Source organism: Podarcis gaigeae (assembly GCF_964106915.1).
Source record: "Podarcis gaigeae genome assembly, chromosome: W".
NCBI lineage: Eukaryota > Metazoa > Chordata > Lepidosauria > Squamata > Lacertidae > Podarcis > Podarcis gaigeae.
In genome coordinates this window covers 15,931,230-15,950,203 of record NC_139695.1, presented here as the reverse complement: position 1 = coordinate 15,950,203, position 18,974 = coordinate 15,931,230, and the positions used below count along the sequence as shown (strand labels likewise).

General features: G+C 41.8%; 1 protein-coding gene across 3 annotated transcripts; it reads left to right on the top strand.

The window, feature by feature from the left end:
- The first annotated feature begins 1,030 nt into the window (after positions 1-1,030).
- Positions 1,031-18,060, top strand: LOC310835949 (RNA-binding motif protein, X chromosome-like). Of its 3 annotated transcripts, XM_083720913.1 has the most exons (10): positions 1,031-1,156; positions 1,342-1,448; positions 2,696-2,864; positions 3,783-3,902; positions 4,542-4,656; positions 9,166-9,291; positions 9,379-9,480; positions 12,597-12,682; positions 13,160-15,115; positions 17,766-18,060. In XM_083720913.1, the coding sequence occupies exons 1-9, from the start codon at positions 1,048-1,050 to the stop codon at positions 13,468-13,470; spliced, it is 1,245 nt and encodes a 414-aa protein (XP_083577039.1). In that variant the 5' UTR covers positions 1,031-1,047; the 3' UTR covers positions 13,471-15,115; positions 17,766-18,060. The 3 variants fall into 3 exon arrangements, with proteins under 3 accessions (XP_083577039.1, XP_083577041.1, XP_083577040.1); XM_083720915.1 differs by lacking the exon at positions 9,379-9,480; XM_083720914.1 differs by lacking the exon at positions 9,379-9,480 and having other exon boundaries at positions 12,582-12,682.
- The last annotated feature ends 914 nt before the right edge of the window (positions 18,061-18,974 follow it).

Sequence of the window (18,974 nt, the reverse complement as noted above, 5' to 3'; positions counted from 1 at the left end):
AGAAAAAAGAAACTGTAAATACAGTGGGGGTGATGGGAAGTCTTATGTATATGAATAATAATGTATGGTGAAAGGAATTGTATAAGTTTGAACGGATTTTTATTTGTATATTTGGACATAACATACAAAATAATGTTTTGCTATTAATCAATTTCAGTAAAGTTCACAAAAAGCAAAATAAATAAATAAACATCCATGTGGGAGACGGCTCCCTTTGTAGTAACCACTGTGGTGCATTTTCAACCTTTTTCAGTTTTTGAAAAATCATAGGGGAGCTGTTGTATTTTATTTCCCTGTGAATGTTTCCTTATCTTAAAGTAGGTTTGCTTTTCTTTTGTAAAAAATTGTAACAGTTTCTTGCATTAGAGCTTTTGCTTGCAGGTAGTAATTAAAGGGCCATTGTTCTGTATTTTGGGGCAATGTGTTTGTAGTGTCAATATTTGTTCTCAATTAGATGCTTTTAAGCAAGGCCTTAGGGGCGTGGTGGGTTAAACCACAGAGCCTAGGACTTGCCGATCAGAAGGTTGGCGGTTCGAATCCCCACGACGGGGTGAGCTCCCGTTGCTCGGTCTCTGCTCCTGCCAACCTAGCAGTTCGAAAGCACGCCAAAGTGCAAGTAGATAAATAGGTACCGCTCCGGCGGGAAGGTAAACGGCGTTTCCGTGTGCTGCTGTGGTTCGCCAGAACTGGCTTAGTCATGCAGGCCACATGACCCAGAAGCTGTATGCCGGCTCCCTTGGCCAATAAAACGAGATGAGCGTGCAACCCCAGAGTCAGCCACGACTGGACCTAATGGTCAGAGGTCCCTTTACCTTTTTAAGCAAGGCCTTGGTCACCACAAAAAGGATGCTGCCATTTCTGTTTAGCAACTATAAGGGCATGGACAAGCTGATAAGGACCATCAAGCCCTAATCAGATTTTCCAATATCTGCATATTGCTGTCTGAGGATTTATCCTGTTGTTTTGTCAAATATTTCCAAAGGACCCAAGCTTCTCCCATTTCAAGTTGAATGTGTGTTGTTCCAGATCCCAAACTGCTGTGTCAAAATGGTTGAAGCAGATCGTCCTGGCAAGCTGTTCATTGGTGGGCTGAACACAGAGACTAATGAGAAGGCTCTTGAATCTGTCTTTGGCAAATATGGCCATATAGTAGAGGGTAAGCACACAGCCTTTTTAGGGCATAATATTAAGTTAAAGGTCTGCTTTAATGAATTTTACAGCTTTGATCAGTTGAAGTGATAGAGCTTATATGTCCTCTAAGAAGTTCTGAGCAGGCTTGTGTACAACTTGGGATGCACCATTCTAAGATGAAAGTGGAATAACACTTTTGTCTTTCTTCAGTTCTCCTTATGAAAGACCGTGAAACCAACAAATCAAGAGGGTTTGCTTTTGTTACCTTCGAGAGTCCAGCAGATGCCAAGGATGCTGCCAGAGATATGAATGGAAAGGTAGGAACTAATGTGTTAATTGCAGAGTGTCAAGCTGAGGGTGATTGGATTGATTGGTTGACAGAGTTGCTTTTATTCAGTTAATGAGACAAGTTCAGCAATGTGTTATAATGGAGTGAATGCTTGGGTAATAGCATTTAGGGATGCTAAGGGAATTTGTTTAAGGATGTTAAGGGTTAGCTTTAAGACAAATAAAGCCTTATGGCTTATTTTCTTCAAGCATGCTAGTATGGGCATTCTATGGGCTACTCTTAAATTAAGAATGAAACTGGATGTCTCAAGAACTGCCTAAATAATACAGCATTGCTTCCTGATTGTGATGGCTCAATCAATTATTTCTAGAAAATACCTGTAGTGACTGTTACTTTTTAATAACATGCACTGTCGGGATCTCTGCTCGGCCAAGCTGATAAAGCTCATTTTCTTCCCCTGAGTCCTTTGGAATCGCCTCCCAACGTGTTTAACGACCTGAACCTTTAATAAGGCTCCAAGGCACGTTCCCACATTAAGCAGAGTATCAAAGCAGCAGAAGTGATGAGATTTATGGCTACATGCTATGCTTTATTTCTTACTACGCAGACAGCAAAGAAATATACATCCTCTCTCCATGAAAGCAGAGAGCAACTGAAACAAAGGAACAAAGGAAACAGGAAACCACCAACGTCACATCCGCCTCTAGTCTCCCGTGAGACTTCCAACAGTCTGGACTGTCTCTGGAATGTAAACAGAGCCTTGTGACTCTAAGCAGCTGCTCAGTGGCAAAACAGAAACTTAACATCCTCCCCCTTTCTGTGAACACCACTGGGCAGCATGTCAGTACAATCTCAGTACAAACCCAATTTCTGTACATAGGTACAGCCTTGTGACTAAGCAGCTGCTCAGTGGCAAAACAGAAACGAATAGGCACATCATGGCAAAACCTTTGCTTCTGAAAATTGGTTTGAATGCACTTGGAAACTAAAGATCTAGAAGAATTGTATGTAAACAAATAAGATTGGCATACTGAAAGCATGTAGCTGTAGAATATGGGTGTTCAATTTTTAAGTTCACCTTGGTTGGTTAAATCCTAGAGTGGTTTACAAAGTGGGGTTAAAGCAATATATTCATTTTTAAAATTATGTTTTTTATCTGCATAATACAAAACCAAACGTATTTGCTAGAAACCACAGCAGGGATAAGAACTGAGGCTCTCTGTCCTACAAAAAGAAGCATTTGCAATTAATGTTAAGTTAGATTCCTTTGTTCAGTCTTTAGACGGAAGATCAATTAAAGTTGAACAAGCTACCAAGCCATCCTTTGAAACCGGTAGACGTGGGCCCCCTCCCCCTCCAAGGAGCAGAGGTCCTCCAAGAGGTTTGAGAGGCGGAAGAGGTGGAAGTGGAACACGGGGTCCCCCTTCAAGAGGGAGTTATTTGGGTATGTGTGTTTTCCCATGTGTAATTGGGCAGCATACAAGACACTGCATAGAGAATGCTGGTTTACAGCCTACTCTCAAAATCAAGACACAATTAGGACTTTGCAGTGTCTGGTTTTCAACATTTTATATATCAGCAGCTAAATATTGCATTATACTGCTACATTCCAAACATCATGATATATCTTAGCTGCCGCTTCTCTCCACCTTAGGGGAGGAATAAACAGCCTAGATACATATGCCCTGCAGTTACGTAAGGCCCCATATTGCCTTAAACTTCTTGGCTGACGGGCAAGAAGCCCCTAAAAATATCTGAAACAGATACTGCGATCTGAATGCCATACTGGTTTCAGACAATTTACCAATATATCGCCCAGCTCTAGACACAATACAAATGATGAATTTCTGGTGGTTATCTTACCCCTTTTGGAAGTTTGGGAAAAGATTGTCGTCCTGCTATTTCACAGGATGAAGTATAGAGATGAAGCTAGCAAACTTGTAGGCTTGCTAAAAACATTGAGGTGTATTTTGGAAATTGGGCCAGGGATTAATCTCATGTTAAGCAAATTGGCAATTTGCCTTAACTGAAATTTTGCAAGTTTAGGCAAAAGTTATTTAATCGGTGTCAGTAACATTTAAAAACAAGTATTGCAATCCCTGTAATAACAAACACGGCAGCAAATAAATAAACAACAAATTCATGAAAACAGAACGGTAAAATCATAGTTATTCAAATTATCGGAAAGAGCTGCTGAGAATCAGTTCTGTTCCAAATGACATTCTCTCTGGGAAGGGACAGTGTAGAATATTCTGTGTGTATCATGGGTACTGCCACAGTGGTACATTGTGCTCCTAGTGAGGCAGAACTGTCTGAGGAATCCTGTTTCTGCTATCTAGCTGGAACATTGCTGCTCTTTTAGGTTCTTCTAGAGGCCCTCTACCGATGAAAAGGGGTCCACCCCCACGTAGCGGTGGCCCACCACCTAAAAGACCTGCTCCTTCTGGACCTGTTCGTAGCAGTAGTGGAATGGGAGGCAGAGGTAATTTTTTAAATCACTTTGATGCCAAACAGCATGTAAATGTAATAAAGTATTTTTTTATTGTCCATTGCATGGATCCACAAATCTGTGGTGGTTGGAGAAAGGCTTTTACAACTGTGCTGAGTTTTACTGGCACTCAGAAATAGCAAGTTAGTTGTGCTGCTTCCAGGACCCTCCAGCAGTGCTATGTTGGGAGCAAGTCCCCGCTAGTGTCTCTGTGTTAGGGCAGATACCCCTTGCTGGATTAAGAGGTATGAATTGACACTCCTTAGTTATGCTGGATGACTTCGGTTTTCAGCATATCTCCACATGTGAGTCCTATGCAACACATTGGAAAAGGATTCTTGAGTTGTAGAGTATGGGCTAAATACTCACTAGTCAGCCCTTGTTGATGTATGCTTAGTTTGACTAGGCCTCTGTTTGGAAGAACTGAAAGCAACCTTTCTTTCAGTATAATGTAGGACTTTGCTATCTCTTCATCTTGCTGATAGAGGTTGTATTGAACTTAAACCACCACAGAAAAGTTTGATTCAGTATGGTGTGGTCTTAGCTCATGGTGGGAACAACTTTCTCTACTAATACCTTGTTTTCAGAAGGCTTTATTTCAAAAATATTTCATTTTTTGCTTGATTACTTAAGCACCCCTCTCACGTGGTAGAGACGGTTATGGAGGACCGCCACGGAGAGAACCACTGCCATCACGAAGAGATGTCTACCTGTCTCCAAGAGATGATGGTTACAGTACTAAAGACAGGTAAAATCAAACTCTGTTGGATATTTTTCAGATCAAGGAACTTAATTATTGAACCTACTGCATTTTGATTGCAGAAGCAGTGATTTAATGGAAAGGGTGTAGGGGGAGCACATCTGGGACATTTTTTGGACTGGGCGTGTCCCATCTGTCAGGACAACCAGACAATTGATTTGTTTTTTGTTTTTGTTTTTTAAATAATATTTATTATCATTTCTGAAAGATACAAATAGCGAAAATACATACATAAAGGGGAAAAAAGAAAAAAATAAGAAAGAGAAAGAAAAAGGAAAGGAAAAAAAGGTTCCACCTTTTAGATCCCATTTTCAATAGCTTCTTTTCTGGACTTCCCCACGCCTCCCCTTCTTGTATTCCATTTCCCATATTTGTTCAGCAAGTTTTTACCTTAATATCGTCACTTATTTTAGCCATTATTTCAATGTTGTATTTACTTTAAATCTAATCAAAGACACTTAAACTATATACCTTATTTATATATAAAAAAGATAGGATAGCAGAAGAGATAAAGAATAAAAATAAAAATACTTTTCCTAAGGTTGTCCGTGGTTCCCATCCACGAATTCCCCGTTTTATTACTAATGAGTGACATAAAAAAAGAAAAGAGAATTTTTACACTGCATAGTGAAAATCAGGCCCCCTTCGGGCTCCCAAACCCTCCTTTTCCATCCCCAGTTTCGACCCCAAACCTAAATCCGTAAGTCTATCTTTTTAGCCCGGTGCCCTTACGTCTGAGGCTCTCAGGTCCTCTTCAGTCCCTCTCAGCTGGCTTCTTTGGAAATCTTTTATGTTAAATACCCAAACTCGAAAAAGTACTTTCTCAATACTGTCAGTGATTTTTTCAACCAAGTCAAGTTGTTTAAATGTGAAACTCCATCTTTGTTTCTTAAGTTCATACATCCCAGATAGTCCAGCTTTCACTCTGGTCGGGTTTGAAGTCATCTTGATAAGTCCTCGGCTCTCATTTGTCTTCTGTATCACTTCGGCCGTCCCTTGTTTAACAAGTGTCTTTTCCTCCTCTTCTTTCTTTAATTTCATTTCTTGTCCAGCTGCCGGTGTTTTGAGTATCAGGCCCTTTTCCATCTCAGTAGCTATCTTTTCTGTTGGTTTCAACTTTGAAGGGCTTGTAGACCAAACATGACCTTGCTCGTACGTCTCTTGCAACTTTCTCATGAGAACGACCAGCTCTTGCAGCTCTGCTCGTATTTCCCGACATATTTCCATCTTGTAGTGTCCGTGAATCCCCTCTAGAGGGATTCTTGTTACTTAGTATTCCTTTCACTTCCGACCCAAAAGTCAATGTTATTTGTATCAATCTTCCTTCGCTTTGAGTTACTTTATATCAAAATAACCGGCTAAAAGTTAAAACTTTCAGTTCTTTCCAGACCTTGACAGCTAAACTGACAGCTGTCAAAGGCTTCCTGTAAGTCCACCACAGGCTCTTTCACAAATTACTCCCAGTCTCAAGAAAAGTGGTATTTAATCCAAACATATAAGCTCTTGCCCTCCAGCACGATAACTTGATCTTTTAAAGTCCGTGGAATTAATATCTTTTATCCAATCACCAAAAATAACCAACAACTCTTCTCACAACCTTAGTTGGCAGAACCTTGCTGTTAGACTGTTTACAATGGGGGTGAGGCGGACGTCCTCTTTTCACCTCCCCCCGCTCGTGCCAGATCCATAAACGAAATAATTTAAAAAGTTCGGTTCCAAATTACTCACGGGTTGTTGTTCTTAAATTTAAGTCCGGATTTTAGACGGAAGAAGTCAGCGCTGTCCGGCAAATGGCATGCGGCTTCACTCAGCAGGGGAAGCAAAGGACTCACAGCACCACGCCGCTCCCCGGCACCCGTTCCGTAGCCTTTAAAAAGGCTCCTTCGCGGGTTGGGAGGGCGCTAGCGGTGCCCGCCGAGTCACCACGTCCCCGGGCATTCGCGCCCGCGGTTTTTGAGGGTCCCCGTGTCGCCGGCACGGCAACACCCAGCCCCCGCTGAGCAGATTCCCTCCGGAGCTCGGAGGGAATCCGCCATTAGCCGATCGCGCTAACCCGGAAGTCCCAGACAATTGATTTGTTCTGGCAAATCAATGAGATAATGAGGCTTCCGGTGTTTACTGTTTATGAACAGTTTGTTATCTGCATAAAGGAAGAATGAGGAGAATCAAAGTGGCTGGATATTTTCTTTCTTTTAATTGAATTTGTACTTAATGCTAGTCATTTAAATTGTAGCAATTAATTGTAGAATTGGTTGTATTTCTTATTTAAAGCTAAATGCTAATCAGAGAAGTTAACTCAGGTTTCTGCAACCCAAGTTTAAGATGCTAGTGGCTACACCACCTTTTGAAGTTCAGTATTCTGTGACTTGTCTTTTTTTTTTTAAAAAAAAATCATTTTATAACACAAGTAAACAACACAAACAGAAAAACAAACAATACAAACATTCTTGTCTTATCCTTATTTTTTCTAAACATTGTTAGGTGGGCTTCCCCAAGTCCCCCCATCTGATTTTCATTTTAACTCATCTTTAGCAGTTTACATATATCATAATTTCTAACTATTTTTTTTATCATCACACTTACTTTAACCATAAAAATATTCACATTTCATTTACAAATAATACTATTTTAAAATACACTAGCTTCTATTTCTAACCCTACAGCCTATATCCACTTCCAGAGCTATTCTAAGATTTAAATATTAACATATTTTTTCAAATATTCCTTAAACTTTTTCCAATCTTCTTCCACTGTCTCCTCTCTCTGGTCTCGGAGTCTCCCAGTCAGTTTGGCAAGTTCCATATAGTCCATCATCTTCATCTGCCATTCTTCGATAGTTGGTAAATCTTGTTTCTTCCAATTCTTTGCTAGCAATATTCTCGCAGCTGTTGTGGCATACAGAAAAAAAGTAACATCCTTTTTGGGGATTTCACCCCCCACTATGCCAAGTAAAAGGCTTCTGGTTTCTTAATAAATGTGTTTTTCAAGACTTTTTCCAGTTCATTGTAAATCCTTTCCCAGAAGTCTTTTACCTTGGTGCACGTCCACCACATGTGATAAAAGGTTCCTTCTTTTTCTTTACATTTCCAGCATTTATTATCATGAGTATGATACATTTTTGCTAACTTCACTGGTGTTAAATACAATCTGTACATCATTTTCATCAAATTTTCTCTTAATACGTTACAAGCTGTAAATTTGATTCCCTTTTCCCACAATTTCTCCCAATCCACCATCATGATACTGTGCCCCACATCCCTGGCCCATTCAGTCATTACAGATTTCACTTGTTCATCTTTCATATGCCATTCCAGCAATAAATTACACATCTTACTTAGGTTTTTTTATTTTGTATCTAGTAATTCCGTTTCCAGATTCAATTTCTCTGTTTGAAAACCGATTTTCTTATCCATTTTAAACACTTCATTTATCTGGATGTACTGGAACCAATCATCTACTTTATCTTTCAACTGATCATAAGATTTTAATCTAAATTGGTCCCCTACTTCCATCAAAATATTATACTTCAACCACGTGTCTTTCATATTCAACCTTTTATGGGTCTTAGCTTCCAATGGTGATATCCACCTGGGTGTTTTCCTTTCTAAACAAATCCTTATATCTCATCCAAACATTGTACAAAGATTTTCTAACTATATGATTTTTAAATCCTTTGTGAGTTTTTATCTTGTCGTACCATAAATATGCATGCCAACCAAATACATTATCAAAACCTTCCAAATCTAAAAATCTGTATCTTCCAATAAAAACCATTATTTCAGTCAGCAAAAGGCTGCAGCTTCAAAGTAAATCCTTAAATCTGGCAGGGAGAAACCCCTCTCTCTTTCACATCTGTTAATAATTTAAATTTAATTCTGGGTTTTCCCCCCTGCCAGATAAATTTAGATAATACATTTTGCCATTCCTTAAAACAATTCAACTTATCAATGATAGGAAGTACTTGAAACAAGAATAACAGCTTAGGCAATACATTCATCTTTACCCAAGAAATTTGGCCCAACAAAGATAGTTTCAACCTTGTCCAGATATACAAATCCCTTTTGATATCTTTCCATAACTTTTCATAGTTGTCTTTGTACAAATTCAGTTTTTTTGCAGTCATATTTACACCCAGATATTTCACCTTTTTCACAAACTTCAGCCCTGTGGTTTCCTCTAAATTAAGTTTTTCATGTATTGTTAATTTTTTTTCTAAAACTTTGGTTTTATTCTTATTCAATTTGAAACCTGCAACTTGTCCGAACTCTTGAATCATCTTCAGCGCTTTAATTGCACTGATCTCAGGGTCCTTTTGAAGTTCAGTATTCTGTGACTTGTCAGCCAAGTCTAATTAGATGTTACACTATGTCTCCTCCACTTTGTGGTAGGGTGTCTGCTGCTGCATTAGGACTCTGCTTGAGCGTATGGCTGTGAGCTGTTATGAGGAGCTCCTGCACTTCACTATCGGAAAAAATACTTTAGTTTTCATTTCCATAGCTATTCAAGTCGGGACTATCCAAGCTCCAGAGAAACAAGAGATTATGCCCCACCGCCAAGAGATTATGCCTACCGTGATTATGGTCACTTCAGTTCACGTGATGAATACCCCTCAAGAGGCTACAGGTAGCTAATGTTTGATTTTGTGTGTTGTTGAACAAATCTCTCATATTCCATTAACAAGCTAGTCAAGCTCATTGTTCAATTGGCAAGTTCCAGAGACAAAAAAGAATATACTCCATCTCCAAGAGATTATGCCTACCGTGACTATGGTCATTCCCGTTCACGTGATGAGTATCCCTCAAGAGGTTACAGGTACTTAACGTTCACTTTTGTGTATTCTCAAACAAATCTTTTAATATTTCATTCAACAAGTTAGGCAAGCTTATGTTTCAGTTTGCAGTGTGCTTCTTTGTACTTGATTCAAACGATAAGCACAATAATATAACAAGTGTTTTGTGGCACCTTGAGCAGCTTCATTATGCCAGAAGGTTTGGTGGACTACAGTCCTTTTCATCAGACACTTCTGAAGTCTTATACCTACTTGCAACTAAGGATAGTACTTCATGTGTCAGGTGAAGTGGACTGTGGTGCATGGAAGCTTATGCCATACTAAATCTGTTTATATTTAAGGTGCTACAAGAACATGTGTATCCCTCTTACGTTACAGAAGAGAAACCAATGAACAATTGTTGGCTTTCTTTAAGCAGTTCTAAAGCCACTAGCCAGCCATGTGAAGGTGGATAATGTAGGTCTATGGGAAGCTATATGTCATTATTTTCTATAGCACCATCTATGTTTATCAGGGATGGGGCAGACTTCAGGCTTTTGGAATATACTTTATTTGGAACTAAAACCTAGGAATCTATTAACAGGAGTCTAGTGTAAATTATGTACTTGGAATTAAAGAATTTTGAGCCCAGGAGTTCAACTGAAGAGCGCTCATGTTCTACGTACAGATCCTTTAATGGTTGCCACAAGCTTTCTACATTTTGCTGCTATAATTGGGAATCACAAATCTTTGCTGATCTACTAATAGATCCAGATCTATCTTCTGACTACCACCCCGATAAGTGAAAGGTCTACCTTACTCTGTGCAAAAGTCACTGTGACCCTTCCCCTCTGCAGGGAGGTGGGACCAATTCGGATGGTCTGCCCCTGCCACTTAATGGATCCAAATGGTTTCCAAAGAGTGGTAGGGGATGTTTTATCCCATGTTGGTGGTCTTTCAGCTGATTTCCTGGTGGCCCGCTGGAATGTGGAGTTAACCAGGGCTATCGACTGTTTGGCTCCGAAGCACGCTCTCCGATTGCATGGACAGCCCCATGCTTTTCAACGGATCTGAGGGCAATGAAACAATCACTGAGATAGCTAGAGCCCCGGTGGCGGAAAACTCATTCTGAAGCTGACCAGACACAGGTTAGAGCTCAGTGTCGAGCCTACCAAGTAATGGGAGCAACAGCGGAGAAGACTTTCTTCACTGCCTCTTATTGCATCTGTAGAAAACAGCAGCAGGAGACTTTTTCAGGTGGTTCGCAATTTAGCGGAACCACCTGCTACATCGGGGCCCAGTACAGGCCACATGATCTCCTGCAATGATTTTGTAAAGTTTTTTGCAGATAAAGTCGCTCAGATTCGGGAAGAGGTAGACTCCACAGTGGGAGCAGGGCTGGGGCGGGGGAGTGCTAGAGTCCTATCTAGTCAAGTTGTGTGGGATCAATTCCAATCTGTTACCTCCGAGGATGTGGACAGGCTGCTTGGACGAGTGAAACCAACCACCTGTCTCCTTGATCCTCGCCCATCCTGGCTTATAAAAGCTAGCTGGGTGATGGGCTTTGCGGGGTGGTGAATGCTTCTCTCTGTGAGGGAGCCTTCCCAGACCCACTGAAAGAGGCAGTTATCAAACCGCTTCTTAAAAAACCATCTTTAGATGTTGTCAACATGGCCAACTATCGCCCAGTCTCAAATCTTCTATTCTTGGGCAAGGTATTGAGAGAGTGGTTGCTGAACAACTCCAGGCACGCCTGGAAGAAGCGGACCATTTGGATCCCTTCCAGTCGGGATTCAGGCCTCACTATGGGACTGAAACTGCCTTGGTTGCACTGGTTGATGATCTCTGGTGGGCTAGGGAGAAAGGTGAGAGCTGTTTCCTAGTTCTGCTGGATCTCTCAGCGGCTTTTGACACTATCGACCAGAACATCCTTCTGGACCGTCTAGAGGAGCTGGGGGCACTGTTATACAGTGGTACCGCTCCTTTCTCCTGGGCTGTGTTCAGAAAGTGGTGGTGGGGGATGAGTGTTCAGACCCCTGGGCTCTCACTTGTGGGGTGCCTCAGCGTTTCGTCCTCTCCCCCATGCTTTTTAACATCTACATGAAGCTGCTGGGAGAGAGCATCAGGGCTTTGGGCTGGGTGTTCATCAATATGCAGATGAAACCCAGCTCAACCTCTCTTTCAAATCAGAACTAGTGAAGGCGGTGAAGGTCCTGTGTGAGTGCCTGGAGGCGGTTGGAGGATGGATGGTGGCTAATGGATTGAGGTTGAATCTTGAAAAGACAGAAGTACTGTTTTGGGGGGACAGGGGGGCTGGCTGGTGTGGAGGACTCCCTGGTCCTGAATGGGGTAACTGTGCCCCTGAAGGACCAGGTGCGCAGCCTGGGAGTTAGTTTGGATTCACAGCTGTCCATGGAGGCGCAGGTTAATTCTGTGTCTAGGGCAGCTGGTACACAGGCTGAGACCCTACCTGCCCGCAGACTGTCTCGCCAGAGTGGTGCATGCTCTAGTTATCTCTCACTTGGACTACTGCAATGCACTCTATGTGGGGCTACCTTTGAAGGTGACCCGGAAACTACAATGAATCCAGAATGCGGCAGCTAGACTGGTGACTGGGAGCATCTGCCGAGACCATATAACACCGGTCTTCAAAGACCTACACTGGCTCCCAGTACGTTTCCGAGCACAATTCAAAGTGTTGGTGCTGACCTTTAAAGCCCTAAATGGCTCCAGTCCAGTATACCTGAAGGAGCATCTCCACCTCAATCTTTCTGCCCAGACACTGAGATCCAGCGCTGAGGGCCTTCTGGCGGTTCCCTCATTGCGATAAGTAAGGTTACAGGGAACCAGGCAGAGGGCCTTCTTGGTAGTGGCACACGCCCTGTGGAACGCCCTCCCACCAGATGTCAAAGAGAAAAACAACTACTCGACATTTAGAAGACACCTGAAGGCAGCCTGTTTAGGAAAGCTTTTAATGTTTAATAGGTTATTGTATTTTAGTGTTCTGTTGGAAGCCGCCCAGAGTGGCTGGGGAAACCCAGCCAGATGGGCGGGGTATAAATAATATATTATTATTATTATTATTATTATTATTATTATTATTATTATTATTATTATAGCAATGGCCTGTACTAAACCCCAGCAGTTATTCTTCTTACAGTAATCGTGATGGCTGTGGAGGGCGTGACCGGGACTACTCTGATCACCCAAGTGGGGGCTCATACAGAAATTCCTATGAGAGTTATGGTAAGTGCTTATTTTGAAGGTCTTCAGGAACTCAATAGGCCTCACTCTTGACTTAATAGACTGCATCTACTTAAGTGGGGAATTGGCATTCTGGGCTTGTCCACTGCAGTGAAAATACACCGTTACTTCATTTTTAACAAAATGATTGAATTACATTTCCCATAAACTAACGAAGCAAAAGTTCAACTGTTCTGAATTGCATCTATCACTGGAGAAAAAAAATGGTGGAATTTCTGTTGTAAAAATAGCAAGCTGTTCTGGAATAATCCCAAAAAGAGCTGCCTTGAGAAATATCGTCTTCAAACAGTCTTTATTTCATTCACTATCCGATACTCCCCTGCCAAATGTATATTAAAACTTTTAGTTAATACAAAAGAGTAACAGACACCATTGATACAAATTCTTTTAAACTTAGATGTAAAGTTGTGGTGATATGATTTATCGTGTTGTCCTATTACCTGACCATTGAACCTGCAGGTAACTCACGTAGTGCTCCACCTGCACGAGGGCCCCCTCCATCTTATGGTGGAAGCAGTCGCTATGACGATTATGGGAACACCCGAGATGGGTATGGTGGAAGTCGAGAAAGTTACTCAAGCAGCAGAAGTGATGTCTACTCAAGTGGCCGGGATCGTGTGGGAAGACAAGACAGAGGCCTCACCCCTTCTATGGAAAGGGGTTATGCTCCTCCACGTGATTCTTACAGCAGCTCCAGCCGCGGAGCACCCAGAGGTGGCGGCCGTGGAGGGAGCCGCTCTGATAGAGGTGGAGGCCGAAGCAGATACTGAAACCTTTAAAAGTGCTGGACCAAATCAGTTTTTTCCTCCAACAAATGAGATGTGGAAGTTCTATCCCCACTCCAGAGGACTACTGAAACATTTGTCTTTATCTTTTTTATTGTTTCTTGTTAAGCTCCCCTCCATTACTTAATATTTTTTTTTTTTTTGGTGAGGAGAAAGTAAACTTGTTTTAATTTCATTTCAAAATTGTTAAGATTTGTCTCAGAATGCAGGTGTTAATGTATGACATTTTTAGCCTGTGTACTAGTGTTGTAACTTAAAGTAAAGGTTAACCCTGAAATGCAACGCTCTCACCTCATCCATGAAACCGGCAACCCTAAGGCTTCCTGTACAACGTGCAGCCATCTAAAATGGCCATGGATCGTTCTACACATGCAAACATGTGCCTTCTTTCTAGCAAACCCATTTTAGCTTTTGGAGGGTGGTGGGATGCGTGCCAGACTAAAATGTTAAAACATCCTCTCCTTGCTGAAATGCACACAATGCTCCAAAATAGAAAATTAGTCTTGTGTAAAAATTCAGGATACCATTCAGTCATTAAATCCAAACGACATACAGATAATGCTGAATGTACATTGTGCCTTTCTAAATACTTCATTTGGGAATTTGCAAGAACCTCACCCCCCAAAATAACCTATTAACCTGTAGTAAGCAAGCTACAGATGTGTAAGAGGTTTGGCCAGTTCCATCAAAGAAGCTGCAAAACAGTACTTGCTCTTACTGTTTCAAATTTTTGCAATCCTGTAGTGTCTCATTTTTAAAGGAACATCTTTGCCGTACATCATGGCAATGGAAGCTCTTTTAAATTTTAAAGCAGCACCCAATAGAAAAACTGCTGGATAGCCTTAGGCGAAGCCTTACAAATTCAACATAACCTTATCTTAGATGAAAATGTATATGGCACAAAGCTTTTGAAAGCAACACTAAGAAAGCAACTCACTGTAGACAAACATTTCTTTAAAGGGTTGGGAGGGGTTATTTTTTGCCCAGTATGTTTCGAGGAAGAATTTAAAAAAACAACTGCTTGTACTATACTATACTAGGAAATTAAAATGCTAGCAAATCAGAAATTGGCTTAAATAGCCAAAATATATACCAGCTTGGGGAATTACAGACAAGCCGTTAATACAAACCTGATGTTTAGTTGGATGCCTAACTTCTTTGTACCAAGTCAGGTGGGCAGTTTTGATACAAATAGCAGAACCTGTGGCAAGTTGTCATGATCCAGGTGCAGCCAGGAAGTCCAAAAGATGCTCTTGAAATGTAGTAAGACTTGAAGACCTCCAAATAAAGTTCTGCTATAATCCTTAAAACATGCCAGTCAGGTTGTGGATTTACCACGAAAAGCACGATTGGAAAGGAAATGAGAATCCATAAGCCATTCCAGTTCATTCCAATCCAGTGAACCTTCCACCTCTCAAACTTAAAGCATCAGAGCTTGAAGCAGGTTAATTGGCAAACACAGGCATTCTTGCTATGTTTCTGGGGGTGGTTAGGGGCTTGGGCAGTTTGTGCTAGAATAATCTTTCATGCCTGTTTTAATTGTTGCAGGATGACAGCGGTCTTTAATATGTGACCTGGTGCATGGCAGTGCTGGTGGACAACATGGATTTCTACTCTAATAGTACAACAGGTAAGCTGTGGATGGACGCAATGTTAGGAACACTGCATACTTTTTGCAAGTTAAAGATGGTGCAGATAGAGTGTACAACTTAAATTGTTGATACCTTCAGTGAAGTTTGTGGTGAGTTCTTGGCTGCTCAGTTTGGGTAAATAAATAACCACCCTGTTTTGGAATCTAGCCTTTGCAAATTTCTGAGGGAAGAGGAGAGAATAAACTAGATTTTTATTATTTTTATTTTTAAATAATTTTTATTAAAATTCCATTTATCAAACCAATCCTATCCAATCATATTCCCAATTATATCAATTCAAATCACAAAGTCCAAATGCTAAGCCAAATTTTATTTTTTTTGTAGGGGGTACCCATGCTTCGAGTTCGGTAGGAGTCCAATCTTCTTGTATTTCTGCTGCTTTGATGTTCACAGTCCCATCTTCTCATCTCCTTGTCATTATCCTTTTAATTTTAATAACCTCCGAGTTGTCTCCACAAGCGAGGTAAAAGAAACACCTTTGTTTATATTTCTGTGTGAACTTTGAAATCCTTTCCCGTAATTCATCTCACATAAATCCATCCAAGAGTCCGTTCAAGCGGCAGTCGCCATTTTAGACAATTCTGATGAAATACAGTCTCAGCGTCCGTTCTTTAATTTTCACAGACCTTATGCACAATAAATCAGCCTTTCCAGGAGGTTTGTTGCCCTTTCAAATTTACGATCCAACCTGATAACAGAACAGTGGCTCATACTCCCTATGACTGGAAATCTTGCAGCAAGGTCTGCCCCTTAATGGCAGATCGCTTTTGTAACTACGCACAAGAAAGCCTCCATTCTTTCCAGATCTCCCACAGAGTAAAACCTTTTATTAGCAGTTTTTGTTTCCACACAGTTTATTTTTCCATCTCACTTGCTGTCAGTCATTGTGGCAGTTCTTCTAAAGGGGGGGGGGTTGTTAGGTAAATCATATTAAAAAGCAGAAAGTTCCCTCCCTTTCCGTTCAGTTTCACATACCAACATAGTTGTGTTTCTTTGATATAGTCCTCACTTCATTCCATCGCTTCATCATTTCAGTGGTAGATTTATTTAGCAGATAACACACTCCTGACCTCGCTTGAAGCATGTGTGTTTACTTCTCCAAATTTTTTTCTTCTTAAGCAACGCAGCCAGTTTCGCTCCTGAAAGTAGCGTCCGGGAGTTCCAGGACTCGCACAAGGGCTTTCCGCCCAGTGCCCCCACCCCCTCCTTCTTTCAAACTCGGGGGTGATTTATGGGCAAACCGCGGGCGAGGCAGCATTTTCCCATCCCCTGGGGAAATGAGGGAGACTGATATACTCCCCCTAATCAGCCTCTAATTACCTCGTGCAAGCCGGAGAGATGGTATTGTCGGCCATCTTTCAAGGCGCCCCTAGCGGCCCCCCGAAAACTAGATTTTTTTAAAAGGCAAGCTGTGAATGGCATTTCAGGAAAAGAATATGCAGATGTCACTGATATGAGTGCAAGCTTTGAAGAGGCTCCACTAGGGATGGTGATTCAATACCAGTTAAATATGCTGTCAGGGTTCAGTTCACTTGTTGCCCTGATACCTGGAATGCCCTTAATGGTGGCATAGAAATCTGTAGACTTTAAACTGGTTAATAGCTTTGACCAGGATTTCAGACATGCTGTTCAGGAGTCTTGGGAGTATTACTATTTTTCACCTTCCACATACGTCCCAAGGTGATGTATGAAATAAAATAAAAACAGCAGAAAAATAGCAAGATGAAATTAAAAACAAAAGACATCCGTGGCAAAGATATACCATAGATTCCAGCATATTAGGTGACTGGGTGTATTAGGTAAAGGGACCATTAGGTCCAGTCGTGGCCGACTGGGGTTGCAGCGCTCATCTCGCTTTATTGGCCGAGGGAGCCGGTGTACAGCTTCTGGGTCATGTGGCCAGCATGACTAATCCGGTTCTGGCGAACCAGAGCAGTGCACTGAAACGCCGTTTACCTTCCCTCCGGAGCGGTACCTATTTATCTACCTTGCACTTTGACGTGCTTTCGAACTGCTAGGTTGGCAAGAGCTGGGACCGAGCAACGGGAGCTCAGCCCGTTGCGGGGATTCGAGTCCTAGGCTCTGTGGTTTAACCCACAGCACCACCCATGTCCCTATGGGCGTATTAGACGACCCCCCCATTAGCAGCTGCAATTTGGGGATTTGTCTTAGAAGCCCAGTCGCCTAATATGCTGGGCAGCTCCAAGCCGGGAGAAAGCCGCCCGGTGCGGAGCTGAGCCTGCCGCTCATTGAGCCTGCCACTGGGGGGGGGGGGGGGGCTCCTCACCGGCCGGCTTTCTCCCAATGCGGAGCTGAGCTCATTAGCAGTGAGCAGAATAAGGCTTTCAGCAACCACATTGCACCTAATAAGGATCCTTGAGTGTCTAATATTTTTGGGTTTGGCTGTGCTGTTTTAGAGGAAGCCTCTTCTATCCCTTAAGGATCATGTGCCCGCTTGTGACTGTAAAATAACACTTTTTCCAAGTAGACCATCGTAGTTTATACAGCCTGTATTTTGAGTTTGTTATCTGCATCAAAGCACACCCATTCATGACTGTCCCTGAGCAAATAATAGTTTTCTGATAACTTCCTTTTGAGGCACTGCTAATGTTACTCTCTTTATCTTAGGTACAAGATTAATTGTGGCTGACATTTGAGGAATGGATGCCCATGGAGAATGCAGCTGCTGAGCAACTTAAATATGTCTACAGTGTTTCATGAAGACATTTCAGAGGGAAGTCAGATCTTAAATGCCAGTGTCAGTCGTTGTTGTGAGCATTGGATGTTCATAGAAGAGAAGAGGAAGAGGCCTAAATGTCAGAAACACCTGGATACAGATTGTTTGTGCCCTCTTACAAATACTGTGTATCAAACGTTAGCATGTAATGTGCTACTCTGGCAGTACAATACTATATGATGACAACTTGTGCAGGAGTTTGGTTCCAGGGGTTCCATGTATATGCAAAAACACTCTCTAGCCTGTGGAACTCCCACACACTTGAGCATCCCAGGGTTTCCAGAGCTGGCATGCCAAGAGGGCTTCAACACCCCCATCCCCAGCAAGGCAGAGAGCTTAAAAACTCTTTGCATTGGGTTTTCCCAATGCAAACAAAGCGCTTTTAAGCTCTCTGCCTTGCTTGCTTTTAACTTTGCAGGATTTCAGCTAGGAGGCTTCAACCATGTATGTTATGTTTTGTTTATTGAAAATTTTAAAAACAAAGTTTGTAAAAATGGCTCAAATCCTGCAAGTTAAATGCTTGTAACATTCTAGCTTGTAAAGGGTCTGTCATGCATAAGTCTAGACATTTCTACACATCTCCATCCAGGCCTACAAGAGGCACGGCTTTGTTCAGCCATGCATTCTAGTAAAAACGCTGGAGAACAGGCCTGGGGAGAGTCTCAGGGGGTTCATAGGTCTGAAGGGCCGCATTCAGTTCCTGAGTCTGAGGTTCCCACCCCTGGTTTAGGGTAACAGAGTGGATCTAAATGTCAATTATCTGTTCATTTTTTAACCTTGCCCAGCATATTTGGGCTGGGTCTGAGTTCCCCTTTAAATTGGGGTTGGATACACATATTTTTGCATTGTGTGAATGTACACTGGCATTCTTTACACACTGGGTAAGGAATCTTAGTTTTGTGTGTTTTGTGAGCTGATGCCTAAAAAACATACATTATTTATTTCAAACTTAAAATTACAGCTGCCTTAAATATAGTTTCTTAAAAGATGGCTGCTGTCTTGAAAGTTATAGCTAACACTTTAACATTTCCTGTGCAGGTCTAGCTGCTGAGCAAAACAGAGTGAGAATGAAGTGACAGGGACTGAGGTAAGGTAAAGGT

What these genes read in the sequence shown, in the direction of transcription:
- LOC310835949 (XM_083720913.1), top strand. Translation starts at nt 1,048, where the DNA reads ATGGTTGAAGCAGATCGTCCTGGCAAGCTGTTCATTGGTGGGCTGAAC. An exon ending in CCAGAGATATGAATGGAAAG is followed by an intron (nt 1,449 to 2,695) that starts GTAGGAACTAAT and finishes TCCTTTGTTCAG; the next exon opens with TCTTTAGACGGAAGATCAAT. An exon ending in TTCAAGAGGGAGTTATTTGG is followed by an intron (nt 2,865 to 3,782) that starts GTATGTGTGTTT and finishes CTGCTCTTTTAG; the next exon opens with GTTCTTCTAGAGGCCCTCTA.